General features: G+C 46.5%; 3 protein-coding genes and 1 non-coding gene across 56 annotated transcripts in view; all 4 read right to left on the bottom strand.

The window, feature by feature from the left end:
* Positions 1-325: 325 nt before the first annotated feature.
* On the bottom strand, positions 326-3,645 carry AQP10 (aquaporin 10). Its single transcript, XM_032651375.1, is given in 9 exon segments — positions 326-492; positions 495-511; positions 987-1,204; positions 1,451-1,569; positions 1,656-1,796; positions 2,354-2,480; positions 2,866-2,892; positions 2,894-2,967; positions 3,606-3,645. Coding segments are annotated over 9 exon segments (930 nt in total).
* A 5,204-nt stretch (positions 3,646-8,849) lies between these two features.
* Positions 8,850-11,690, bottom strand: HAX1 (HCLS1 associated protein X-1). 4 transcript variants are annotated; one of them, XM_032651706.1, is made up of 7 exons: positions 11,328-11,690; positions 10,551-10,840; positions 10,199-10,386; positions 9,701-9,752; positions 9,467-9,573; positions 9,261-9,351; positions 8,850-9,111 (listed from the first exon to the last, which is right to left on the bottom strand). In XM_032651706.1, the coding sequence occupies exons 1-7, from the start codon at positions 11,378-11,380 to the stop codon at positions 9,026-9,028; spliced, it is 867 nt and encodes a 288-aa protein (XP_032507597.1). In that variant the 5' UTR covers positions 11,381-11,690; the 3' UTR covers positions 8,850-9,025. The 4 variants fall into 4 exon arrangements, with proteins under 4 accessions (XP_032507597.1, XP_032507604.1, XP_032507621.1 ...); XM_032651713.1 differs by having other exon boundaries at positions 10,551-10,807; XM_032651730.1 differs by having other exon boundaries at positions 10,551-10,784; positions 11,328-11,452.
* A 499-nt stretch (positions 11,691-12,189) lies between these two features.
* The window catches only part of UBAP2L (ubiquitin associated protein 2 like), a 43,550-nt gene continuing 28,443 nt past the window's right edge, over positions 12,190-27,296 (bottom strand). For 10 of the 50 annotated variants that reach the window (XM_032651500.1, XM_032651479.1, XM_032651680.1 and 7 more), the window contains 12 exons: positions 27,099-27,153; positions 26,523-26,697; positions 25,618-25,690; positions 24,375-24,570; positions 24,196-24,284; positions 22,888-22,941; positions 22,218-22,299; positions 21,246-21,463; positions 20,756-20,861; positions 15,961-16,028; positions 14,679-14,876; positions 12,717-13,357 (listed from right to left, as the gene is read on the bottom strand). In XM_032651500.1, coding sequence (XP_032507391.1) covers positions 13,262-13,357; positions 14,679-14,876; positions 15,961-16,028; positions 20,756-20,861; positions 21,246-21,463; positions 22,218-22,299; positions 22,888-22,941; positions 24,196-24,284; positions 24,375-24,570; positions 25,618-25,690; positions 26,523-26,697; positions 27,099-27,153 — 1,410 coding nt within the window. In that variant the 3' untranslated portion in view covers positions 12,717-13,261. Of the gene's footprint in view, positions 12,690-12,716; positions 14,263-14,678; positions 14,877-15,960; positions 16,029-18,944; positions 19,349-20,755; positions 20,862-21,245; positions 21,464-22,217; positions 22,300-22,887; positions 22,942-24,195; positions 24,285-24,374; positions 24,571-25,617; positions 25,691-26,098; positions 26,129-26,522; positions 26,698-27,098; positions 27,154-27,296 lie in introns of those variants that run through there. The other 40 variants (XM_032651662.1, XM_032651628.1, XM_032651654.1 and 37 more) reach the window with 15 other exon arrangements.
* On the bottom strand, positions 22,384-22,519 carry LOC116745515. The gene has a single exon (XR_004347446.1). It is a non-coding gene; the product is annotated as a small nucleolar RNA SNORA58 (small nucleolar RNA).

Genomic DNA, 27,296 nt, shown 5'->3' with positions numbered 1-27,296 from the left:
GATTCCCGCGGCCTTCGCAATCCGGGTTCCAGGGTGCGCACCCTCTGGCGGCTACTTTGAGGAACTGCGTTCCTGGAAGTCCAGGGTCCGAAAACCTGCCTGGGGCAGGAGGCGATGAAAAGCCTAGGTCCCTTACCTGACCCTCTTCAATTCTCCCTGTCCAGGCATCCTCCCCAGTTTAGGAGGAAGCGATGCCTAGATGAGTAAACGGAGAAGCTGCCCAGGGCCTGGTGTATTAATAAAGAGAAAAAACGTCTTGTCACCAGGCATGGGTCTCTGGCCCTCTTCAGTGTCCGTGAGGGAGGTGAGGACTGTCATGTCAGAATCACAGCTTACTCTCCTGCACCTGAGTTGCGGCAGGACTTTCCGAGTCTGAGGCTTCAGGTTGGGCACACTCTAAATCCTGAGCTGGCTCTGAGTGCTCAGGATGATGCCGAGCCACCAGCCGCCAGTGTGTGGCTGTGCTAAGTGTGGCCCTCCCTAGAGGGCCTACCACCAGCCATTGCCAGCGCTACAAGAGAAGATCAGAAGGGCGATATCAGGGTGAGTCCCTTAGCCTTCCCTCTGAAGGACTGGCGGTAGTAGTAAGAGAACTCCCTAAAGCAGTTCCTGGGGTGATAGACACCAGAAAGAAGGTGTGTTGGCACCAGAGCATAGCACTTAAAGAGGAGACTCCAGGAGAGCTTGGTCCAGCCTCTTGCCTTAGGGAATTATCTGAATATCTGTGTTTTGTTGATGAGATTACTAATGTCCAAACAGGTAATGTGACGTGCCCAAGAACACAACCTCTAAATGTCACTGTTTCAATGAAAAGAGTGGAGGGGGAGGCAGGGGACAAAAGAGAAAGGGAGAACTTGGGCTTAGAGGAGGTTCACTGTCCTAAGAGGCCAAGAGAACTATTTAAAAGGAAGATCTGGGGACCAAGGCTTAGAGCCTTTAGCAGAGGGATGAAGGGAAGGACAGCACCAGGGGAGGCCGTCTCTCACCTGAAGACTTCAGGGCCCCAGCCAGCCACGTAGGTGAAAAGCCGTGGGTCGAGGTCCCAGGCAGGGTTGATTGGGAACCCACAGCTGGCACCCATGGATAGCCTGATGGCCAGGATCAGCAACCCCACTACCACAGGCTCCACACTCGCAGGCATTCCCTTGTTCCGTGTGTCCAGGATGGCTAAGATCCCCACAATCAGCATCCAGGTGCCCAGAACCTTGGAGTGGACAGAGGCAGAGGGGCTCCCATCAGCTGTCAGGTGCTCCATCTGCCCTATCTCACCCAAGCACTCCAGGCTACCACCCCACGTCATCTGACTTTGTCCAACACAGGCAGCTGGGGAAGGTGAGGTGCAAACATAAATGCAACCCCCACATCCCACCCAGAGCCTGAACAATAGGTTGAGGTCCCAGGGGACAAGGGCAAAGGTTGTGGCTTTCCCAAATCACCCCCTCATGCCTACCTGATCCAGGAAGGCATTGCTCAGGGGCAGTTAGGTGGCAGGGTAGGTGACAAAGATGGAGGCTGTCTCCTTGGGACCAGTCACTGTCAGGTTCCCACCTGTATAGCTCTGTAGGGCATCTGCAGGGTCATCTTTGCTCATTCAAAACTGCTCTAAGGCACCCTTACCCACACACAGGTGTCCCCAACCCCGTTCTCTCTGTTACCATGATAGAGAGCATACACCTATGCTCCAGAGGCACAGAAAGCGGATAGCAACTGCACCAAGGAGTAAATGGGAAACTTGGCCCAGGGGAGGCATCCCAGGAGGCACATGACCAGGGAGAAGGCTGGATTCAGGTGGGCCCCTTCAAGGATCAAGAAAAGAAAACAAATATCCATTGTGTCACTGCCAGGCACTGTCACCAGGTAGCACTGCAACTCCTCCCCACAACTCTTAAGACAAATGTTACTCTTCCCATCATATAGATTAGGAAGTTGAGGCTCAAGGAGGTTAAGCAACTTGTCAAGGTCACACAGTGAAGCCAAGTTTGAACCTGGGTCTGTCTGCTCTTTCCACTACAGCACTTGACGCAATGTGTGCCTGGGGGACGAGCAGGTGAGGTCCTGAGCAAAGGTGAACCCCCAAGGGCTTAGGTGGGGGACAGAAGAGGAGAGTACTTACCCTTGATGCTTTGCCATAGATCTCCATCTATGTGAGTGGAGGATTAATGTGAAGAAGCGGGATGGCAAGAAACAGAAAGGGAAGGGACTGGACTGGGCCAAAGGCATATCTCAGTCCAGGTCACTGGTCAAGCTCAAGGAGATAATATCTATAAGTCACCAAAGGATCTGCCTTTTCACAATTACCACACTCAAGTACACAATCCTACCCCGTCTGATGACCAGACCTCACCCTCCTTACCTGAGACATTACCACTGATGTAGATGGCTAGCCTAACACCCAGAGAGCTAGCCAGAAACATGATGAAGAAGTTGCCTTTGGTTCCTCTACTGGTGACAGCCTGGGCCAAAGTCCCCTGTATGAGGAGCTGGTAGAGAGAAGGAAGATGAGGAAGAGGGAACCAAGAATAAGGAGCCTGGTGGACCAACAGGAGAGAGAGACTGGGAAGGTGAGGGGAGTGGCCAAGAGAGATGAATGGACTTGAGAGATCAGCAAGAAAAAGCAGAAAGAGGGAAGGGGAAAAAATGGGAGAAGCAGAGAAAGAGTAAAGAAAGGGGAGGAGGATAAGAGATGGAAAGGGACAGGCATAAAAATGAGGGAGTAGGAGAGGGATAAAAGGGACAAGAGCGGGGGAAAAAGAGAAATGATGGAGAGTTGAAGCGGGACACCAGGAGGAAGAGATAAGGATGCTAGGAGGAGCCAGAAACTTTTGCCCACCTCCCCTCTTTCCTTCCCCCAATTACCCTGCCTACTGTGAGCACAAACGCACCCAGAAACTCTGGCCAGGCACTGCCGGGCCGGGATGCTGTGGATCTGAAGCCGGTCCTTGACTTGGGCCAGGGACTGAGTGTAGGCTATGGTGGGGACACCTTATCTCTGGTTACCACTCCCTCTGTCTGCATAGGTGCACTGCTGCTACACAGCTTCTGCCTGTCAGGGGCAAAGATAAGGAAAAGACTTTAAAACCAATTATCTCAGTTACTGAACAGCAGCTAATGTCTGTCTGTGCATGAGTGGAAGCTAGGGAGGGAGAAGGTCTATGGGCAGTCTCTGTGCACAACTAGAGCCTGGAGTTTGCCCAGCCTCTGTCTCCTCTGTCTCTCATCCCCAGTCCTCCCAGGAGGAGCCTCCCCTTATGCCGAAAAACTGGGAGGAGTAGGCTGCTTCATGTACATTAGTTCTCTTGGTGCTCAAGACAGCTGTGGAAAGTAGTATTGTACTATCGCTCCTGCTCTGCGATGAGGATACTGAGAGAGCCTTAGAATTCCCCAGGCCACACAGCTAGTTAATAGCTAAGTTTGAATTCAAATGCAGGTCTTCTGACTCTCCCTCTGATATTCCACAATGCCTCTCATGTGGAACGTGAAGTCTTCCCTCAAACCATTTGGATGCTTGGGAAATTCAATATGCCTCCAGAGAGACTGGACTGAAGACCGCAGGCTGCAGGAATAAAACCCACATAAGGCATGCTTGTACTTTGATGCAGCCTCACCTTGACTAGAGGAATGCTCTGTCTTTGTGTCTCTTGCCATTGGCTCCAGAGGAGGGCTTCATGCCCACGTTGAGCTCCACCTCCCCTTCTCTGGATGCTTGCCACTCTTATTCTGCTTAAGACAGCCACTTCCTACTTCTTCATATCTCAAGCCTCTAATTAAGATTCATTCAACTATGGATCAAGCTCTAGACCCTGGGGAAACAGTGGTAAACGAAACATAGCTCCTGCCCTCTTAGAGCTGATGCTCTAGTAGGTGGAAACAGACAATATACAGATTTTAAAAATACTGATATAGTTTATGAGGTTCTTGAGAGCTGGGTTATATAACCCTGGGGGCCTCTAGCGCAGTCCTGGGCACATCTCTGTGAAATAATACTTCTTTATTGGCTTTAGCGGATATTATAGTGCTCCACCCAGGTCCCCTTTTCAGGGCTAATGCACCCACTCCCCAGCTGCTGGGAATAACAGATGCTGCTGGCACTCAGCTGCTTCCCTCATGGCAGTGACTTCTGTGGCAGGGAACTGCTTCAGCCAAGGTCACGTGTCCTCCTATAGGATCCACATCAATGAATGGTTGATGCAGGGATTCAATGACCGAGGGGAGTTTGGTTAGCGTTTATACATAGAACTGGATGCCGAGAGTGCTGGATCAAAGGAAGTGGAACATAAAGTTAGATGTGGAAGAATTTATTGATAAGGGAACACTCTCCTGGGATTTAGGATTTAAATCCTGGCAAGATCCCTGGGATGTGGGGTGAATACACTTCTAGGAGGCTTGGGGAAAATGATAGCTCACGATAAAAAAAGTAAAAATGCCTAAACAAGTCATTTACATTGAGGACCATTATTGAAAAAAGGGAGAATACTCAGACATTTTGAGGATTTTTGGACAAAGGATCTGAACTAAAATTGACAGCTGACAACCCAAAGCTGTACCACGACCCCTTGTTAGAGTAGGAGCATATGGGGTCCAGATAATAAATGGAGTCCTGGGCTCAGGTCTGGTTCACAGGATATTCACTGAGACCAAGGATCCACCAGGTGGTCACTTCCTTGACACCCCAACATATAATTGAAATGGACATTCTTTGAAGTTGCAGAACACTCATATTTGTTTCTTGACCTATGGAGTAAGTGATGAAGGCCAATTAGAGGGCTGAGACTACCTCACACTAAGATAATAAATAAAAACAATACCATATCCTAGGGTAAATGGAAGAGATTAGTGCCACCCTCAAAGATGTAAAGAACATAAGTGAGGTGGTCCCTTTCATACCACCAGTTTGGCTCCTACAAAAACCGGATAGATCATGGCAGATGGCAGTGGTCTACGGTAAAATTATTCAAATAGTAACTCCAATTGCAATTGTTGTGTCCCAAATGGTAACTTTTTTTTTTTTTTTTTTTTTTTTTTTTTAGCGGTACGCGGGCCTCTCACTGCTGTGGCCTGTCCCGTTGCGGAGCACAGGCTCCAGACGCGCAGGCTCAGCGGCCATGGCTCACGGGCCCGGCCGCTCCACAGCACGTGGGATCTTCCCGGACCGGGGCACGAACCCGTGTCCCCTGCATCAGCAGGCGGACTCTCAACTACTGCGCCACCAGGGAAGCCCCCAAATGGTAACTTTATAGAGCAGTTTAATACAGCCTCTGGTTGGTAGTATGTAGCCATTAATCTGGTGAATATGTTATTTTGCCTCCCAACCAGATCAGAAAGGAGGATCCCAAGGAATTTCATCCACGTGGGAAGTCTAGCGATAAACACTTACCCCAGGACTATGTAAACTCTCTGGTCCTCTGTCATAATACAATCTGAAGGGAGCTTGACTATCTGGACATTTTGAAGAACATCATATTTGTCCACTATACAATGGACCCTTGAACAACACAGGTTTGTACTCCTCGGGTCCACTTACATGTGGATTTTTTTCATTAAATATGTATTACAGTACTACACGATCTACAGTTGGTTGAATGCAAAGATGCAGAACCACATATACAGAGAGCTAACTGTAAAGTTATACTTGGATTTTTTTTTTTTTTTTTGGTCTGCGAGACATGTGGGATCTTAGCTCCCTGACCATGGATCGAACCCGCACCCCCTCCAGTGGTTAAGGCGAAGTCTTAACCACTGGACCTCCAGGGAAGTCCCTGGAGGGGACTTGGATTTTTGACTGGGCAGATGGTCAGAGGCCCTAACCTCTGCGTTGTGCAAGAGTCAGCTCTATATATAACATCATGCTAATCAGATAAGGAGAGGAAGAAATGGAAGTATATTGGAGGGCCTGGAAAGATAACATGTATTCAGAAGGTGGGAAACAATCCTATAAAGATTCAGGAAACTGCCACTTTGGTAAAGTTCTGAGAGGTCCAGTGGTCTGGGACATGCTGGATATCCAATCTGAAGTAAAGGACTGATTATTGCATCTCCTACCTTCCACCACTGAGAAAAAAACATCACCAATCTACTTAGGATTTAGGAGCAATGTATTTCACACTTGAGAATACAACTCTGACCATTGAAGGCTGTCAACTTCGAGTGGGGCCAAAGCAGAAAAGGCCTCTGCAGACATGTGACCCAGCAGACCCAGTGAGACTAGAGTATCTGTAGTAGGAAACGATACTGTGTGTGGTTTGGCAAGCTCTAATAGGAGAATCATAATGTAGACCCACAGGGCTCTGGAGCAAAGCCATGCCATCTGCAGCAGAGATATACATACCTTTTGAAAAGCAGCTCTTACAGTGCTACTGGGCTCCAACAGAGACAGAGCATCTGATTACAATTCATCAAGTGACCAAGTAGCCAGAACTGCCCATCACAAGCTGGGCTCTGCCTAATTCTCCATGTCTTTAGGAAGGGTGGGCCCAGCAAGAACACATTGTAAAATGGAAGTGACATCTTTGGGTTCAGGCATAAGCAGGGTCAGAGGGCACAAGCCAGCTGAAAAGTAAGTGGCCCAGGCTCTACCAGGCATCTCTCCCTCAGCTCACATGACCCTATTGGGGATTGTCTTAGTCCATTCAGGCTGCTATAATAAAATACCATAGACTGGGTGGCTTATACACAACAGAAATTGATCTCTCACAGCTCTATAAGCTGCTAATTCCAAGATCAAGGTGCCAGCAGATTCGGGGTCTGGTGAGGGCCCACTTCCTGGTTCATAGACAGCTGTCTTCTCCCTGTGTCCTGAGGTGGCAGGAGCAGGGAAGCTCTCTGGGGTCTCTTCTATAAGGGCACTAATCTGATTCATGAGGGCTCTACCTTCATAAGCTAATCACTTCCCCAAGGCCCCACCTCCAAATACCATCACAATGGGGTTAGGTTTCAACATATGAATTGGGTAGGGGGGGCACAGACATTCAGTCTGTGACACGGATCCCTTGTGAAGAGGGATCAGAGAAGGAATAAGCTTGGTTCAGACATGAGTTGGCAGTTTGTGGGCAAAAGCCAAAAATTGACTGCTGCTGCATTGCAACAAATCAAGAGTGGCCTTGAAAGACAGTGGTGAGGGGAAATCCTCCCAGGGGACAGAGATTTGGACAGTACATCTGGTCATCCACTTTGCGTGGAAAGAGAAGCTAAGAACATACACAGTCACAACTGGCCTGGTTGTTTGGTCAGGGGCTTGAAAAGACAGAGTAGAAGATCAGGGACAAGAAAGTCTGAGGATGGACCTATGGGAGTAGTCTTGAAGTATAAAGGTCTTTGTATTATACGTTAACGCCCACCAGAAAGCATCCATCACAGATGCACTGAACAACCAAGTAGGAAGAATGACTTAGCCACTGCCTGTCATCAGCCACCCACTTCCGAACAATGAATACACTGAGTAGAGTAACTGGTGGTAGGATACAGGCTATGCACAGGCCCAACAGTGTGAGCTCCTACTCACCACGGCTCAGTTAACCACTGCTGTGGCCAACATGCAATCTGCCGTTAACAAATACCAACACTAAGTCCCTAATACAGTGCTATCTCTCAAGGAGAGGAAGCAGACACTTAGGGACAAGGACACTAGATTCCCCACCACTTTTGACTGGGATTGGCACTTACTCTGAGTATAGGTTTGCCTTTCCTGCCCATAGGGTCTCAGCTAATATCACTCTATAAGGACTTATAGAGTACTTGATCCGTTAATGTGGGATCCACATTATATAATTTTTAAAAATTTATTTATTTTTTGGCTGCGTCTTCTTTGCTGTGCACGGGCTTTCTCTAGTTGCGGTGAGCAGGGGCTACTCTTCGTTGAGGTGTGCGGCTTCTCATCGCAGTGGCTTCTCTTGTTGCAGAGCATGGGCTCTAGGGCACACGGGCTTCATTGTCTGGGGTACGTGGGCTTCAGTAGTTGTGGCTCACGGGCTTAGTTGCTCCACGGCATGTGGAATATTCCTGGACCAGTGATCAAACCCGTGTCCCCTGCATTGGCAGGCAGATTCTTAACCACTGCGCCACCCGGGAAGTCCCTGAAACCTTTTTTTTGGCTGTGTTGGGTCTTCGTTGCTGTGCGCGGGCTTTCTCTAGTTGTGGCAAGTGGGGACTACTCTTCACTGCAGTGCACAGGCTTCTCACTGCAGTGGCTTCTCCTGCTGCAGAGCACGGGCTCAGTAGTTGTGGCGCACGGGCTTAGTTGCTCCACGGCATGTGGGACCTTCCCGGACCAGGGACCGAACCCATATCCCCTGCACTGGCAGGCGGATTCTTAACCACTGCACCACCAGGGAAGTCCCTACATTTACATCTTGAGTTTTTCTATCTGGTATGAGGCAATGTTCTAATCTACTTGTTTTACATGTGGCTGTCCAGCTTTCCCAGTACCACTCCTTGAAGAGACCAATAATGTTTTGCTAGTTATATTTTCCCTAATATGTACAAAAAAATAAAAACATAGCCAGTAAAGGAAAACATATTTGCCCATGTACTTCATCAAATTATCTCATGAACTACCCAATCATAGTGCTCCCACACCTAGGGAAGCAGTTTTTCCTCTACACTTATACACATACTTCCTTTTTTTTAATCTAATGCATCCCCATGTAGAAATTTCCCTGGAATTATCACTAGTTATATTATCTCTTCATAAGGAAAATCATCTTCTAGAGATACTTGACCCTTACTTATCAAAATCAGGTTTTGGAAAGTAAAGCAAAAAATTAAGAAATAATTTTTTGTGGGCCAAGTTAATTTGGGAAGCCCTGGATAGTGTGAGAAAGTGGAACAGCCATGACAAAGCCAAAACTAAGGAATTAGCATAAATAAAGGTTTTATTGGTCAGTCTGGGTGAGTGACATACTGACATACCCCCAATTCACTGTTCCACACACCCAAGGTGCTGACGTGGCAGGAGGAGAACTAAGCCCATTGCTGGTGAGCAAAGGGTGGGAGGCGAAAAGAACCTAAAGGCCTCTGAGGGTTAACAAGGCTACCGGGACCGGAACCAACGTCCTACGAACAAATCCAGGATGGAAAAGGCATCATCCAGGGATGGAGGTGTTGGTGATTCTGGACCTAAGGAAGAAAGTGATACACAGAGGCTAAGTGAAAGAGACTAGACAAGGGCAAAGAAGAAGAATAATGTTAAAAGGTAGGAGGGTTAAGGGTTTCCCTTTCCCAAGGAATTAAGAAATGGATCCCTTTGATTCATACTCTTTACTTACCATCCCTAGGAGAGCCACCTGCTTCTTGATGGGTTACTGTGGTCTCTTTCCGGCCCTCACTGTCCACCACAGTCCGGCGCTCCTCTACGGTCTACAAGGAGAAGCCCCCACAATATCCCTAACAGTTAACTGATTTCTTTACATAGGTCTCCCTTTCCAGAACATTCTCTGACCATAGTTCCCTTTACCCATCTCTCCCAACTCACCCCATCTGGCTTAGTGATCTTAGTCACAGAGATGCTCTTGAAATAGGATTTGGGCTGGGGCTGCAGAACTGGGCCAAGGCCCTCCTCGGAAACCTGGGTATCAAGATCTAGAAGGGCAGAGAGAGGAAAGAGGAAAGAAGGAGTCCAAGGGAAAGAAGGGAACAAGTGTAGCCGGAAGAAATTTCAGGGAGGGAGAACAAAGGGCTGGTAAATGTCCTTTCCCTCCAAACTCACCATTGTCCTCTCTGGCTCTAGAATGGGGGGTCACAGGCCACGTATCATCAAACTGCAGAAGAAGCCAAAGTAGGTCAAATGACACCTTTCAATCAAATTTGAGGGGGTCACAGAACCCAAACTATTTCCAAGTTCCAAAACTACTTTTCCTCAGGAGAAATTATCCCAGCCAGGATAGCTTTATTTACTTACACCTTCCACCTTCCTGTTTTATGTATCCCTCTACCAAAAAGCATTCCTCAACTGATACTTTTCTGTCCTCCCTCAAGAAATCTGCTTTGTCCAAGAATCATTTAGACCAATTTTTTTAAACAAAAAGCAAAACTCACATTTCCCCCCAAAGAAAATCCTACAAGAAGCTTAATACAGAAAACAGATAAATACACCAAGAGGAGGGCCTAGGACCCCAACCCAAGACTGTTAAGATTCCAACAAGGTTTCCAGTCTTTGCAGTCAGTTTTCTCCACAGGCTCCCACTTCAGGCCCAGATGTACTCACCCTATGAAAAGGTCTCTGGGAGCCCCAGCCTGGTGCTGGTTTGGAGGATTCAGTTCTTGCGTCACTCTCCAAGGCCCCACGAAAGATCCTAGGCTGGTGACTATCTGGATACTTAAGCATTGAGTCCCGAAGCGTCTGTCCTTCCTGCCGTCTCTCACCAGGTGTCTCTGACTCAGGACCTGGAAGTTCTGCAGAAAGGCGGCAGGTGGATGCTGGGGACTTGGACTCTTAAATCTCCTTGAAATCATCAGTTTTCTCACACTTCCCAACCCCCAACTACTCTCTGCAGGTTCCTTTTTTCACCCACCGACCCAGCAGAAACCACAGGTTCTCCCCCGGGGCATCCACACACCAGGAGGGCGGGAAGGCAAGGTCCAGGCCCCCATCTCGCTGAAGATGTTATTGAAATCCCGTACTAGGTCATCAAAGCCGAAGTTATCGTGGAAACGCATCCCTCCTCCTGGGCTGAAGCTGAAGCCGAAGCCAAATTCCTCGGGGGGCTGGGGACTCTCAAATCTCGAGCTCCCACGGCCCCACGTGGCTCCTTCTTCTTCCTCATCATCTTCATCTTCATCGCGAGTCATCCCTCCAAAAAAGGGATCTCTGTGGCTAGGGGTGGAGGCAGATCGGCCACCAAGATTTCTACTTAAACCATAAAATCAGCTAATGGGTGACAAAGTGAGACAAAAGCTGCGATCTAGGAAGCTGAAGTGAGGGTTAAGAGGACTGGCCATCGGGTTTGTTTTGTTTTTATCAAAGTCAGCCCTCACCTCGCGGCTCCCCCAAACGCTTCCGCTCGGCTTTTCTTCACTGTTCCCCAGCCCCTCCCTTCTCTCCCAAGGTCCGGCTCACTTGCTCACTGTTCTCTTCCCCAAAGCCCCATTGTCTTCCCCACCCGCGCCCCTGTTGCATCACCCCAGACTGCAGAAAGGTTTAAGCGGCTGTTTCCTCTCCTCTTAACTACTGCCCTGGTTACTGTCGCGGAGTGAGCGCTCAATGTTGACTTCCGTTCTCTCCGCAGGAATTGAAGGAGTGGGGAAAAGGATGTTTTTCCAAAAATAGGGTGTCAAGGGTCAAGCTCACCTCAGAGGATCCCGCCCCACGTTCTCTGGCCCGGACCCGCTCTCACCTCCGAGGTCCAGAAAAGCCGAAAAAGCCCCGAAAGAGGTCAAAGAGGCTCATTCCCGCAGTGGGACTCGAACTTTCGAACCCCACAGCTGGGGTTAGCCAGAGCTACGCTGACGGAAATTGAGCGAAGCGTCAGACCACGCTACCGGAAAGCAAGCCTGCGATCGGACACTGTCGTAAAACGACCGTAAGCCGGACTGGGTGGGGGGGCAGGGCGGACGGACCTATCACGTTCCAAAGGTTTTCTTTTACTGTTTCCTGTGAAGGGAGCGGGCGTACTGAATTTTCATTTTACAACGATCACCTGCCTCCTAAGTCAATTCTCCTTCCTGCCGATCAACCCGCTCCAACAGGGTGTTTCGAGGGTTTGACACTGGATGGCACCGGAGGCAGCCGCCAGAGGGCAGCCCACCCGCACAAATGAACCGGACGGAGACCCACCCTCACCGCCGGCTCACCAACCCATGGACGACCAGTCTTACTTCTAAACCCACCTCGCCCCTTTCCTCCGTCCAGTTTGTTTCTTGACTGATACAAATAAAGTCTAATATTAATTAAAGGGATGGACAAAATGTTGCATTAAGCTTCTTCTAGTATAGTGACTTCCCCAGAGTTGAGTAAAAGATAAAGACAGAGGAACGCGTGGATTTAGCTCCATCTCTCCAGCTATTAAGGATTTTGTCATAACTATACGGGAGTCTAATTCTTTCAGGCAGGGTCTGCAACCACCAGGATAAAGACTTTGTAAGAGAGCAAGGGAAATCTATTGAAGTGTCTTGGGAGAGAATCTGGGGCGATAAGTATCCCCTTTTTCGGGGCACTGACTTTAAAAGCCTCCCCCTCCCTGTACCCCCAACCTCCATCCCAACCCTGGCCTTGCTCTAGACTCCTTTTCAAGGGGTTGGATATTAGCTACTTGAAGTGAAAGCACTCAAGAAGTAAGAACTACTGCTTCAGTTTTGCTAGCCAACAGTGCATGTTGCCCTCATTTCTTTCCAGTTCATTTGCCTGGATCCATCTAAATTACACTTTGATTCTACAAAGCCATTTCTTTCAACTCCTGCTTAACCCTTTCCCTTTCCACCCAATATCTGCTATCCCTTCATTGCCTAAAATCTGCTGTAGATCTGGAGGAAATGAAGATTTGCAGTGATTCTTTCCAGGCACCACGCTGTGTAATTCTTAGGGGAGAGGGGGAAGGGAATGCCCTCAAGGGCAAGATACTAGCACATTAAGGTCAGAGGAGTTCTTAAAGGGCGAAGATTTCATTTTATTCCACTGCCTTCGGGGCCTGCTAGAGAAGGCCCAGTTGGTACAGTAATACTTATTCATCAAGCTGGTCATCGACGAGACTGAGGATATCCTAGACGGAGCAAGAATGGGCAGAGGCTGAAGGTAGAGGTTTTCTTTTTATATATACAAGACACATTAATCCATTAAATTTGAGGACACAGTACAAAAAAAAAAAAAACACTTCAACTAATTCATCTGACAATGCTGTTCATATTCATGACGCCATTTTTTTGTTGTTGTTGTTTTGTTTCCTAATAATAAAGGAGGAGACTTAGGGCTGTTGGGCTGATATATATTTGGGGGTCCCCCCTCCCTACCTCACCCACACACCACCAGGGTGAACAGGAGGAGGAAAAGGGAGGGCAGGGCCCACAGCAAAGTTTCATAATCTTGAATGCAAGGGGGGAGGAGGAGAGGAAAGGAAGAAAAAAAAAAGGAGAAAATACAAATCCTATAATACATACAACAGAGTGGGGATGGTATGGGAATGGGACAGACATGAAGCTGAGGCATGGGATGGGCCGCTGGGGGTGGGGGCAGTGGAACCCCCCCACATTCCTTTCTCTCTTTGATGCTGTTTCCATAGTTGCCAGGCTGAGAAGCCCTCTCAGAAGATGGGACCGGGAGAAGAGAGTCAGGGCCTCAGTTGGCCCCCCAGCTGTAGCTGTTGTAGGCAGACTTGTTGGTCTGGGGCTTCTGCGGGATGGAGCTGGTCTGGCTACGTTGCCCGCTGCCCGTCTGCAGGGGAATGGGAGGGTGAATGGGGAGGAAAAAGATGTCTAGTTAGTGGGACAAATTTATGACATCTTCAGGTGGAAATCTGGAAATTGTTTTACTCTCCCATTCCCCTTGCTTAGAAACTACTCTGAAGCTTACTTCTTAACCATAGGAAATTTGTTTTATACAGCAGTTAGAGCACCTCTGACAAGTAAAAAAACACTTTAAAACTTTAAATAAGGGAAAGATGAAAAGAGGGTGGGATATTTTGAGAGACAAGATAGTGCATCAGTTCTACTAATTTTCAATTTCACCTTCTCCTCACCCCCCCAAACCCACCATCCCCTGATCCGAGGAAAGGCTACTCTCTAGAGAGAATTATAGCCTCTTGGAGATGAGTGATCACAAGGTGATTTCACTTTCACTGATCCCCATGAATGCCTCAATTTGGACATCTGTCTTTGAGAGCAAGGCAGCCCTTATTCTAGCTCCGCAACCACCTATGAGGAAGGGGGAGAGGTCACCTGCACCACCCCAGGGCTCCCCACCCCTACCACACATCACATCTGCGAGCCCATTTCAGGAAAGGTAAGAGAGACAGTCTGAGGCCCCAGGCTCCAGATGCTGCCCCAAGAATCCTTTCCATTCCGGTAACCAAGTGTTTCAAGAGTCGGGGAAGGGTAGAAAGAAAAAGACACTGAGGAGAGGAGGACAAGAGAGGAACGGGAGGCCAGAGAGCTCAGCAAGGTGTTTGTGTTTGTGTATCCCGATTTGTGACCGTGCAATCTTTTCTCTTCAAGTTCCCTGAGACTGTGGAGGTGAAATGGGGACTGAAAAGGAGTGGGTTCAAGCATATCATCATTCAGTTTCATTACCTGCTCCTCCTGCTGGCGCTGGCAACAGAGAATCATCTGCAAATATGGTAGCTGAGGCAGAACCAGGATATATGGAAAATAAAGGGACAAACTTTGACAATAGAACTCCACCATTAGAAGGGAAAGCTATAATGTCAGGGAAGGGGGAAGGCTGGGAGAGGTAAGAGGGGAGGTGTGACCCAGGTCTGATAGGATGAGGACAACTGTGCTATGGGAGGAGGTGGAGGAGAAAGGCACCAAAGGAACTGGGCAAAAAAGGTTTCAATCTGGCCTCTTCTCTGACATCTCCTTTGCCGGCCACTCGTGTTGTGTGCGCTTGTGTCTGTATGTGCTGTGTGCCCATGGCTGGCGCTGGGGAGGACTGGGTGAAGGTGGTGGTGAGGAAGGGTAAGAAAAGGAAAGGGGAGGTAGTTTTAGGGTATAGGAAGGAAAAGGAAGGGAAAGGAAAGAGGGGGAAGGGCTATTACCTGGCCATCCTGCTGCAGGTGATGGTGAAGTATCTGGGAGTGCGGTTGCTGATGGGGGGTCAGAATGTGCATAAAGGGGGCAGGTGGGTAGGCAGCAGCTGTGGCCGGATTGATGGGCCCCCCACTTCCTAGGGCTGAAGGCAAGTTGAAGGAGGCAGCAGGAGTACCGGAATGAAAACCTTGTTTCTCAAAGGACTGCTATCCAGGAGAATGGGAGGAGAGAGAGTAAAAGGGATCAGCAAACTAATCCTCAGAATTTCTGAACCCAAGATCCCCCACCCTCAGAAAGCAGCATGGTGTCAGAGAATGAATGCTGCACCTGAAGTCAGACATTCAGGTCTTAGCCTCAGCTCTACCCTTTAACAGCTGTGTGAACCTGAGAAAATTAATCTCTCAGCCTCATTTTCTCTTAACATGAATCAGGGATGCTGTTAACCTCTCAGTTGTAAGGACCAAATGAGAGGATAGATGTGACAGCACTTCATAAATTCTAACATCATTCATGAACACAGTGAAATCTGCTAACTACTCTTAGCACAAATAGCGATACCCCCTGGAGTTGGGTAAAAATTAGAACTCCTTGGATATTGCAAAAGAAATGAATACACACTGAGGTTTCTTGAGTGTTAATGGTCTTGGCCATGAAAGACTCCACCATAACTCCTAATACTTTACATCAAGCTTTTACTTATTTATGGTGTGTGTTGGGGGAGCAACACAATACAAATCTGTGGATAATTCAGATGCCTCACTTTAGCTACTGGGTTGTGTCCTCTCCTACTGTTTATAGATATACTTACAAAAAAAATGGAAAGAACTAGTTTCCCTTCATTCCATATGTGTTCTCTCGGAAACTTATGAAAAGGTTGGGAGTGGGTATGTAAAGGGCCAGGACAGTTGCACAGTAAATCACATGACATATCACGACAATTTACCACACTGCAGCTTCCTGTAACATTTTTCTTGCTTTTTCCCAGAGGGCTAAATTTAAACTTCTTCAAGAAACTGAGGTTTAGAGACACTCAGTAGAATGGATTTCCTGACACCTCTCTTAGGGTTGTTCTTGTTCACTGTATTTTTTTTCCCCCTTTGGCCACGCCACTCAGCTTACGGGATCTTAGTTCCACGACCAGGGACTGAACCCGGGCCATGGCAATGAGAGTGCCAAGTCCTAACCACTGGAAAGCCAGGGAATTCCCATGTTCACTGTACTTCTATCATTCCAACTCCACCTCCTCTATGTCATCTCTTTTTCCACTTCTATCCAGAGCCAGGCACCTACCTGGGTTTTGGAGTACACAGAACCCGAGATATCTGGCACGCCTGTGTTACTGGAGGTGACTGATACACCTGGGGGAGGAGGAAACAGACAGGAGGATTAGCTCAGCTAGCTGCCTGGCCCCATCCCTGGGAGATGATGTGTGTAGCCCTTCTAGCTATAGCACTGCAAGGGAATTTTGGTCTGTTTTTCCAGCTTCATGTCAGTCCTGAGGGATAAGAGTTCATGACACAAAAGCTCCCTAGGTTCTCCTGCCCTTTCCAGATGTGTACTGAGTATTTATGTGAGAGGGAGGTGTGTTGTATTGGGGAGGACTAAGGAATATAGCCAAACCTCACTAGCATATGGTTTTCAAAACACTTCTCTGTGCCAAAGCCCAACAAGATTGTATTAAACTTTTAACGTCCATTTAAAATCAACTGACCCCAACTCCACTCAGTTCTGCAGTGCTGCTCCTGAACGGGTTCAAAATCCATGCCTCCACAGCATAAGGTAAGTATTAGAGGAGCACTCCTATTCAACCCCCAAGAGCACTTTCATTCTCGGAGCCTCAGTTTACTTAGTCCAGCTTCCCCAGAGTCTTGGCAATTCTACACTACAGACTTATGATTTAAAGAGCTGGCGCAAAGGCTAATTTCCATTTGCTCAGTTTAAGCCAAAGTATGGAGAGAGAGGGGTAAGGAAGGTAGATAAGGGTAGGCTGTCTCCTACAGCCTAGATGGAACACAAAAATCCAACTGTCATTCTAGTTTACAACTTCAGCTTTTCCATGAGTTAAAAGCTCTAAGCCATACTCCAGCAACTTGCATGTTTCCTGTTGAAAACCTCCCTACCACCTATAATTTTAAGGAAACCACAATAGTACAATTCTCCATTTTGATTTGTACTCCTTAAACTGAAATACACATACTATACCTCCTAGGGTATGGGGCAATAAGTTAAGGATAGGAAAAAGCCATCAGGTAAAATAACCCAGCAACTTACTTGAGAAACTGTATACCAATATTGAAGGAAAAGTAACTCAAATTTAACTAGGAATTTAGAGCATCCTTTCTAAAGATCTGTTAGTTTTCAGGAAGTGAGATAAAATGAAACCTCAGAAAAACTTTGCATTTCAGTTTATGTCTTTGGATCATTCTCCTCTGCTGTTAGGAGCACTGTGTTCAGAGTTTTTTGGAAGCACTAAACTGACCAAATCACAAATGAGGAATTCTCCATTCACCCACAATTCAACAGCAATCTCCCTTCAAACTCCAGAACCCAAATCCTCTCTAGACCAAGGCAGCCTTCAAAAGCTAAGCCCACCTTGGACAGCCACTTTAGAATCTTCCCAGTAGAAGTGGCATCTTACCCTGGAGAACCCTCCCACATCACAAGTCCAGATAGTTCTAGGGCGGAGCAAACACCAACTAGGAAAAGAACAGAACTACAGAAACCAAGCATGAGAAAATACTTCCCCATCTCCAAAATATCAACTCTACACTTTAAAGGCACTGAAGAAAAAGGGGACAATACAGGAACTAACGGAATAGTTTTTTCCCTTCCCTTTGCAAGCCCCAGGTGCCCATTTGGCAAATCACTGGTAATAGGCATAACTTTAAGAACAGGAGTTCATTTATGGAAAAAGCTAAGCTAATGAGGAGGTTTGTGTGGAAGGGTTGAGAGTAAGGTGTGACAGGATATAAATGGAACATTTTTGAGGGAAACCAGAAGAGACAATGATCTTTACTGCAAAGGCTCAAACAGCTTGCTGACACCACTTGGTCATCCCATACAGAATGGGAGAAATGGCCGACTCTCAAGCCGGGTGGTAGGGAGGAATTTAGTTCTAATGTGCCCCTACCTGGTCTCATCCTTTCCAGAGGGTGGACTAGCTAAAAAACAGCTTCTAGTCTAGAGGCCTTAATTGGCCTGTTGGTTGAAACAACTGGAAATGCTGGAAAAAAGAGAATACTTTGTGTCATAGCCCTAAATGGCCTCAGTGTAAGCATCTGAGACCCTAGAAAATAATGGGCATTGGTTTCCCTACCTATCATTCACCAGTAATTAGCAATCTCCTCAGACTACGGAGTTTTCTTGCTTTCCTTCCAACAGTCAACACCCCCTGGTTACCCCCACTCCCAAGCAGTGCTGATCATACAAACACAATGTGGATGGCCAGGAGGAGAAACAAGAACCAATCTCTCCCAGCATGGCAGCCCCTGGGAAAGCTGATCACACTCACAATACAAAATTACTCCAGAGGGCTGGGAACAAATACAAAGAAAGTGAAGTACCTGGGTTTCCAATTAACCAAGGACAGGGTTCTCACTGTCCGAGTTAACTCTATGAACGAAGGGCTGATGGTGTACCAGTTGGATTGAGAGGGGATGAGAATTTCCATAGTCAAGGAGATGTCTAACCAAATCTCTCCCACACATTCTTAGCTATACCCACAAGTGCAAAACGACTAATAATCCACAATCCCTGAAAAGCCATCGAGGGACTAAGAACAATGTTCCAGGCTAGAACAGTTTCCACAGCCTGAGTCATCAACTAGCTGGTCACTAATGACTTTATCTGATCTCAATCAGCCACTTGGCCCTTGGGAACCAGATGTGGGAATTAAGCCTTGGAAGATACTTTCCTAACAACAGCTCTGAACACCATCTCTTCAGCCTTTCACAATGACACGACACGAACTTTTTTGTCCTTTCTCCTCTGCTTATGTCAGAGACAAGGGGAAGATCTAAATGGAAAAGTGAAGAGCCATAATAAGCATGGCGAATCGGGCATTTTCTACAAATAGCTTTCTTGACTAACCAATCAACAGGCTGGGAACTGAGGCCACTTCCCCTCCCCCACCTTAATAAAATCACCATACTGAAAAGTTAACAGTTCTTTGGCTATGCTGGGGTTTGATTGAAAAGGCCACCCTCCACCCTTCATCCACAGCACAACATTGGTTCCTAGTGTCCAGAAAGACATGCACGGAAAGAACGCCAGAGTTAGCTAAAGAAATACCACAGTTTATTGAAGACTACAAATATTTTGTTACAAGTTGGAACTACATGCCTTCCAGAAATCAAAAGCAACAGCAGGTGTGTGCATTGGTGCTTCGGAGGAGGTGCTGCACCGCTTGAATTCGAAATGGGTAAGACGGGGTCAGACACATGGGGGAGAGGGAAATGGGGGAAGGGCAAGTTCAAAAGCCCAGAAGGTATCCACCAACTCATTTCCCCAAGCCACGCAGGCCATGGCCACAGCTCAGCAGGCTCTCCTCAGTGGTCTGGTTTCTGAAACAAGACTTCAGTGCAAATTTACACACACACACAAAACACAGCCCCCAGCCTTGGGCCAAATTAGCTCTCTGCCGTCCAGAAATGCTTGTAAGGGGGTGGATATTTTCTTCCTAAAAGGAATCAAATACATAAAAATAAATGAATTTAGAGGTTGATGAGGAATGGGATGACAAGAGCCCTCTGTGGGGTTGGGAACTGGGGATTCTTAAAGGGCTGTTATAGGAGGTCTCTGAAATCTTAAGGGAAGTAAGAAGCTAGGATTTCCAAAATCAGTTATGCCATTTTCTTCGATTACCAATCATCTACCTCTTCAAATTCTTGAACCTGGTCCAGCTCAGACCTAAATCTAATATTCTTGGAATAGGGCCACTCCAAGACAAAAGCTTATAATCCTCCCCACCAAAGACTAGGGTGGACCTGCTCAGTGAGAGGGGGGCCCTAGGCACAAGGAGTCTGGGTATTATTAAATCTCATTGGGGTCTCTCAGGATTTCTTCAGTTTAAATCTTGACCCACTCTAAGTCATACAACACAGTTCAAAGCTCCACCTGTTAGATCCCAGACCTACTGCCCTTTTGCTCAGCTCAGTTTCCCAATAATTGAAAACCTTGGGCAATTTTAACCACCTGGAGCCCATACAAGGTGAAGAACACAGATGTAGCTCCATCCAAATCACCATGTAACCATAACTAAGCTAAGAATTTTAAAGGACAACCCTTAACTCCAACCCCAAGCAATGGCAACCACCTCCTCCCCATACACATCTACAAGGCACTGAAAAAAGTAGATGGAATTGTTTTATTCAAAGACTCTTACTCCCTGTCCTCCAAAAATGGAGAGTAGGTGTCAGGTACGGGAGCAAGGGATAGGCTAAATATCTTTGAGGTCAGCACCCATTCAGAGGATTCCCGTATTTCCCTCCCTGCCATCAGAGGTGCAAATGGACTTTGCAAAGAGACCAGCCATACAAATGAAGGAACCTAACGGTCCAACTCTCCCTCTATTGAGTATTCATGCCCTACTCCTTTCTCTCCACATCTCAGGCCCTCTAGATAGGCAATAAAAAGGGGCCACATGAGAAAAGCAGTACTACAAAGAGATTTAAGCCAAACCTACCACAGCATGCTAGCTAAGAACCCACTTAACTCTTCTATTCAGTGAATATATCCCCTATTGTACTACCAGTACCTTAAACGTTAACACTTGCCTCCACTGACATCTCAGTAAAATCTTGGGGCCCTCTGCTTCCCACCCAAAGTTTAGGCCAGCCAACATAATCTAACAGCCAACTCGTGCGCCAGGGCATTCCCGTCATGAGTAGTGGATACACATTCTAATATTAAGCTCCTCTGTTGGTGCTGCTCAGACACCCAAGTCAGGCAGACATTAACAATCATACATGGAGCAGCAGCACACCCTCATCAACCCTGTTTTCTCAAGCACCAGATCTTCCTCCCTGAAACTCATTTAATGACATCCCATAGACACCAATGACAGCCAGGGTCAAGGTGAGCTTACCAGTGTTGTATCCATGAGACCCATATCCACTTGGCTGTTGGAAAGGGGTGGCTGATGCATTCACACTGACATTCACACCATGCTGCTTGGAAGAGGTAGGAGCCACCTGAAGAGCAATAGGCCAGAACTACAGTGAAATGGCAGCAAAGTACCATTCAACCGACCCGTCCTACTCCAGAGACTGGGCATTCAGATGGCTACCCACTCTGATGTAAGCTGTCCACAGTTTACTTAGCAAAATGGGTTCAGGGAATGAATGAGAGTCTGAGGGAAGCAAAGCTGTACATTCCCCCTTTAGCTAATTCTACGAATGGGTAATCCCTTACCCCAATCCCAGCCCCACTCCCTCTCCCAGGCCAGAAAGAGGCCAGAGGTGGAAACTGTTCCTCTTCATTCATTATTAAAAAGTCATCTAGCCTTGAAAGCAGCTAGCATAGTGTCTAGGGCTAGGACTCTTCACCACAAGTAAAGACCAAGCCCAAGTACTTACAGGGAACACAGCAGGCCCATACTGGAAGGTGCTGGGGAGGCCCGGAACCCCTGTGTAGTATGGCAGGCTGGTGTAACTGTAGCCAGGAGGCAGCGCCGGGTTCAGGAATGTCTGCTGCGTGGTATGGTGAGTCTGTGTCTGGTTCTGCTGGGGCTGGGCCAAGGTTGTGGCCGGGGCCGGGGAGGAGGCATCCCCACGGCCGAACTTTGTGAGGTCACCTGTGACACGAGAGGCTAAATGTATCTGCCACTTTCACCCCCCAACACCAATGCAGAATTTCCTCTTCTGGTTTCACATGATTCCAGGAGAGCCTTCAGAGACTATTAAAGTCCAATGCTTTGAATTCCATTTCTTTGCGGCTCCATTTAGCACTGCTCAGTACACAATCTGCACAGTGCTAGTCAAGGACTAATGTTGCATGACTGTGCAATACTGTGGCAGAAACCAGCTCCCAGAATAAAGCTCCTGTATGATTTCCCTGCCCACCTGTTTTCTTTCAGCTCTTCCCCACCCCACCCCCTCCTTTCCTTCTCTGCTTCCCCTCCATGGGGAAAACTCCATGCTGGACTTGAAAAACAATGCTAGGTTAGGGAAAATGACAGGGCAATAAGGTCAACAATAGGTCAGGCCCTGGCCTAGCAAGGCAATGAGACTGCCACATGAGTAAGAAACAGGAGCAGAGATGAGTAGAGGAAGGTCAGTTCAACCACAGTACTTCCTGGTAAAAGCTAGAGAATAGCTGAGAAGTCAACACATCATCCGGAGTCACAGGGAGACAACAGAAAGTGGGATGAGAAGCCAAGCTGCTACATGCCCATCTTCAGCAGGATTCTGAATCTACCAACCCTGATTTACCACATCCATTTTGTACTTCTGTCAAAGATCTTAATTAAGGTGAGAACTGGACCCCTTCCTTCTACTAATCAGGTTTCTGCCACCAAGGCCAACACAACCTCCCTATCCCAATCCTACCAGAATAAGGGTTGCTGGCCAGGCTACCATCCCTCCCAGTCAGCGGAGTGGTGGGTGTGGGAAATGGGATGCTGTAGTAATCCTGAAAGAGAGAGAGAAAAGAGCAGAGACTCAATGCCACTCATTCCCAGAAGTGAGGACATGTCATTCAGGGTGAGAAGCAAGAGAATGTTGGAGTACTGCAATTTATCCAGCCATTGATTAAGCTGGCTTGAACTGGCACAAACTCCATATTACTCTTGCATACACTGTCCCCCCTGCCTGGCCATGGGGACAGTCAGGCAAGGTCTACAAGTATGCCCACCAGGAAACACTTCAAGTCCATCAGCACCAATAATATTCTCAAACCTCTAGATATTATCCCTCATAGTCTACTACTACTGAGAAAACAGATCTTCCTTCTGGAATTCATCAAAGTGTTTGAGACATACAGGAAGCATCCCAAGAGCTCCACAGTACTCTGAGCTTTGTAACAGGTTAAAATGTGTTTACTTCAAAGATGTCACAACTCTGATTAAAAAAAAAAAAAATTACCTTCTGTTAGAACCACTCTCGAAGTACATTCTAATATATCTTAAAGTATGTGACTTATCAACTGAACATTTGGAATAATCCAAACATTAATTTTAAGATCACTTTCTTTTCCTAAGCTCTACAACCATATACTCACCAATGGAAATCTTGTCTGAAGCATCTGCAAGTCATCATAACCATATACTTGTGGCTGAAAGATACAAACATGTAACAATATTAATGAGGACTGGTCATGATGGTAGCAAACCAAGGAGCTAAGAGACAAGATAAATCAACATTCATACTCATTCTTAAGAAGAAGAGGACATAAATTATTTCCTTCATTTTCTTTAAGAAAGAAGTGAAATACAAAGAGATTACATGATTCATGAAAGGTCTTGAAGCTTTCCTTGAGCTACACAGTGATTCAACTAGGCTGTCCTCTGGGTAGCAGTAGGGTACGCACAAGTCATTCATACATAGCCTGCTTTATTCTACCTTTGTCTCCTTTGCCCTTCAAAATATGGCTTAAAATTTATCTCCTTCAGAAAGGATTCGCATTTTACTCTTTAATGTTTGGGTACTAAGGTAGTGTGTTAGCTATTAAAAAAGTGCTAATGGATGTTTCATTTGTATAATATTCTTCTAGACTCTCCAAAGGCAAAAACAAGTTTTTGGTTTTTCTTAAATTTTTATTGGAGTATAGTTGATTTACGATGTTGTGTTAGTTTCAGGTGTACAGCAAAGTGGATCAGTTATACATATATATCCACTCTTTTTAGATTCTTTTCCCATATAGGCCATTACAGAGTATTGAGTAGAGTTCCCTGTGCTACATGGTAGGTCCTTATTAAGTTATCTGTTTTATATACAGTAGTGTGTATATGTCAATCCCAATCTTCCAATTTATCCCTCCCCCCACCCCCGCTCTAATCCCCTGGTAAACATAAGTTTGAAAACCAGACGTTTAAAAAAAATTTTTTTATTAAATATCCTTCATCTTAATAGGCACTGAATACACGAAGCTGATACAAGACACAACAGAGCAAAAGGCTACTACTGTCAGTCACCTATTCTCAGATAGCCCCAGACTAAGTCAGGGAACTCTACTCTGACTTGGTCAGAGCCAGCATAGACCCCCAGAAATTAGGAATCTATCCAACTAGAGAAAATAATTCCCTAAGAAATTGAAAGGGATTCCAGTTAGACACTCTGGCCTTTGGCTTCTGAGGCCCAGAAATTGTGTTTCACCCGAGAAAATACACAGTAGAGGACCTGGTCTAGGTTTAGTCCTTCCTCTCTAAAAAATTATTTTTTTCCAAAACTACAAAAATTAAAAACTTGTTTGCTTACATGTGACAACCACTCATTTATTATTTAATTATATTCTTCCACCTGAAGCCATAGCCATAAGAATAGCCATACCACCTTCCTCTTTTGGAGACGATCCTTCAGTCTCACTTACCGGGTAGGCATGTAACAGCCCTGGAGCCATAATATATGGATTAGGCAACAACGGCGGGACCCCAGGAGGGAGGTTGGGAGGAGCTTTTCCTGAAAGAGAAATTATATTTTTATCTTGTCACACTATTACTTTGCTCATTCATACCAAAGGAATGCAATTCATCTTCTTTGCAGGGCTACCTGAAGTTGTAGCAACTGAGCTTCGAGTGGAGGCTGTGACGGTAGAGTTGCTGCCTAGGCTGAGGCCCAAGCTACTGCCACTATTGAGACTGGAAGAGACACTGACCACTGGGGGAGGTGCAGAGACTGTGCTGGATGTGGTGGAGAAAGTGCTGGAGGAAGAATGAAGATTCGCCTCACTCTCCACGCTTGTGTGCTTCAAAAAGGCGGTGCAGTGGAAGAGAGGAGGAGGAAACAGTGATTAGTATAACAGGTCAGGAAAGACAATCCCTTCTGTTGATTATATCGCACCAACTTCTCAATTAAAAAGGCTGAGGCAGGGTACTAGGGTGCTCTCTGCCAAAGTAATTAGAAGAAGTTACTAAATACTGTCTGGCTACACATTCCCCAACATTCATCTGGTAAGGATGGTAACAACAGACCCACTGCACATTATCACCCTGTTCAGAAAGGCAACAGAGCGAGTGGGGACAAACTCCCTAGAAACGAACACTGACTAGCCAATGAGGAGACAAAAGATAGTTTAGGTCTGAAAAATATATCATAGTCTTCTCTCCCACATTCTTCTTCACTAGGCCAGCACAACAGACAAGTTCACAAGCTAGAAAGAAGTACAAGTTCTAATGAATTTAAACCTGAAATAGTACACTTGAGGAAAGAGAGATTCCTGAGAAAGCCTTAACCCTCATTACACCTTGCCCCAAGCTTTTGACACACCAGACACCTTTGCCCAAAACAGGTCCTCCTGAAGTTAGTTTTCTTCCTTACCATCTCAGCTTAATTCCACAAATTGTTATAAAATCACAACAGTGAAACTAATTCCTTGGCCAAAAGCTCTCATCTGGCCTCTACTTTCATAGGATGCCCAGACTCAAGCTGATTATTTTCAGGACTCATGTTTGCCATACCCCAGACCAATGAATGAAAATGGCTGTACCAGTTAGAAAGGGATGTTCTTACAGAATTTATCATAGCATACAAAGTCCCACCCAATTACAGTATAATCAAAAAAGTCACTTCCAGGGCTTTGAGAATTGGCCCACAGCTCTGCAGTATTTCTGGATTCTTCTGCCTCTCGGCTTCAAACATCCTTTTTACTCCTTTCCTGCAACTTCAGATGAATTATCATTTTGCCACCTCACGAAGAAATTTTCAAGACTCCCTTCTTGGGAGACTCCTACAGTTGGATAGTTGTTTAAGTGTAAACAAGACCATACTTCCTCTTTTACAGCATCACACTTACCAAAAGAGTGGATGTCGAAGTGCGCCCAGAAGATGTTGATGACGAAAGGGTATTCTGCTGAGTAGATAACGTGCTTTAAGGTAAAAGAGGTTGCCATTAGCCACAGGGCTATGGTTACCTGACCTGGAGCTTCAGTCAAGAACACAGGCCAGGGCTTCCCTGGTGGTGCAGTGGTTGAGAGTCCGCCTGCCAATGCAGGGGACGCGGGTTCGTTCCCCAGTCCAGGAGGATCCCACATGCTGCGGAGCGGCTGGGTCCGTGAACCATGGCCGCTGAGTTTGCGCATCTGGAGCCTGTGCTCCGCAACGGGAGAGGCCACAGCAGTGAGAGGCCCACGTACCGCAAGAAAAAAAAGAACACAGGCCAGACACAGAGAACTGACTTGTGGTTGCCGGCAGGCGGGGCGGGGAGGGATAGAGTGGGGAGTTTTGGGTTAGCAGATGCAAACTAGTATATATAGAATGGATGAACAAGGTCCTACCGTATAGCACATAGAAATATATTCAATATCCTGTGAGATAAACCATAATGGAAAAAAATATAAAAAAGAAAATATGTATAACTGAATCACTTTGCTGTACAGCAGAAATTAACACAACATTGTAAATCAACTGTACATCGATTGAAAAGAAAAAGAAGAACATAGGCAAAGAAGGCATAATATGGGACCAAGGAGATCCTGAGATCATATGGTAAACACAATGGCCAGCCAAGGGTAGTGAGCAGTTAAAGCAAGAACGGGTGTTGAAAAAGGGAAAAAAGCCTCCTCTGTCTTTACTTCCCATAGCTTTTAGGTTACCCACTTAGCTAATGTGGTCTCTGCTAGGCAGAGAGGACAAGATAGAACCAGAGAGCTCTGTTATTACTACTCACCAACCCAAACCTCCATCCTCACCCCAAATCACCTGCTGTGTTGTGTGGTGGTACTATTTGGAATCTCCTCATTGTGGCTCAAGCCACCCAAGGAAGATGAGTGCTGATTGGTTGTCGTCAGTAAGGAAGCTGCAGATACCGTTTCACTGAGAGGGGGGATGCTAGAAGTGGAAGGTGAGTCAGATTTCACTGCAGAGCCTGTAGCACCTGGAAATAAAGAAAGGAATTCATCTCATCAGAGGAAGTTATTAAGAGGTGACAGCCCTAGGCTGTCCCAAAGACAAGAGTGTGAGTTATTTAGTGAATGGACCACTAACATTTAGGTACAATCTTTTCCTTTTTTTTTTAAATTCCAAGCATTTCACAGCACTGATCTCATTTGTCCAATAAAGAGAATCCAGAGGATTATCACTGTTACAAGACAGAGAACCTGAAACTTACGATAGTTTGAGATTAAACAGCAAGGTAGAAAGAACCAAGCTGAGACTATACCAGAAGTTTTGATCATTGAGGCAGGGCTCTTTTCACAACAATCTACGAAATGCAAAAATATTTAAAGGGGAGTAAAAACACTACAACTGAGAGGAAAAAGCCTGGAGAACACTCACCTTCAACAGATTGCGTGGTCTGTAACTGCGTGGCCTGCACAGAACTGAAGCCATTCTGGTACAAAAAACAGAGGAATAAGAAACAAACAAACTCAAGTGAATAGGTCAAGTTAGCACATTGACTCAGCTTAACTTCTGTCAACCAATTTCTTTCAGAGAAATTCTACAATGAAAGGATTTACATAATGTATACTACCC

The sequence above is a fragment of the Phocoena sinus genome, chromosome 1, assembly GCF_008692025.1.
Source record: "Phocoena sinus isolate mPhoSin1 chromosome 1, mPhoSin1.pri, whole genome shotgun sequence".
Taxonomy (NCBI): Eukaryota; Metazoa; Chordata; class Mammalia; order Artiodactyla; family Phocoenidae; genus Phocoena; species Phocoena sinus.
The sequence above is the reverse complement of the archived record's forward strand: the minus strand, read 5'-3'. Positions and strand labels throughout refer to the sequence as shown.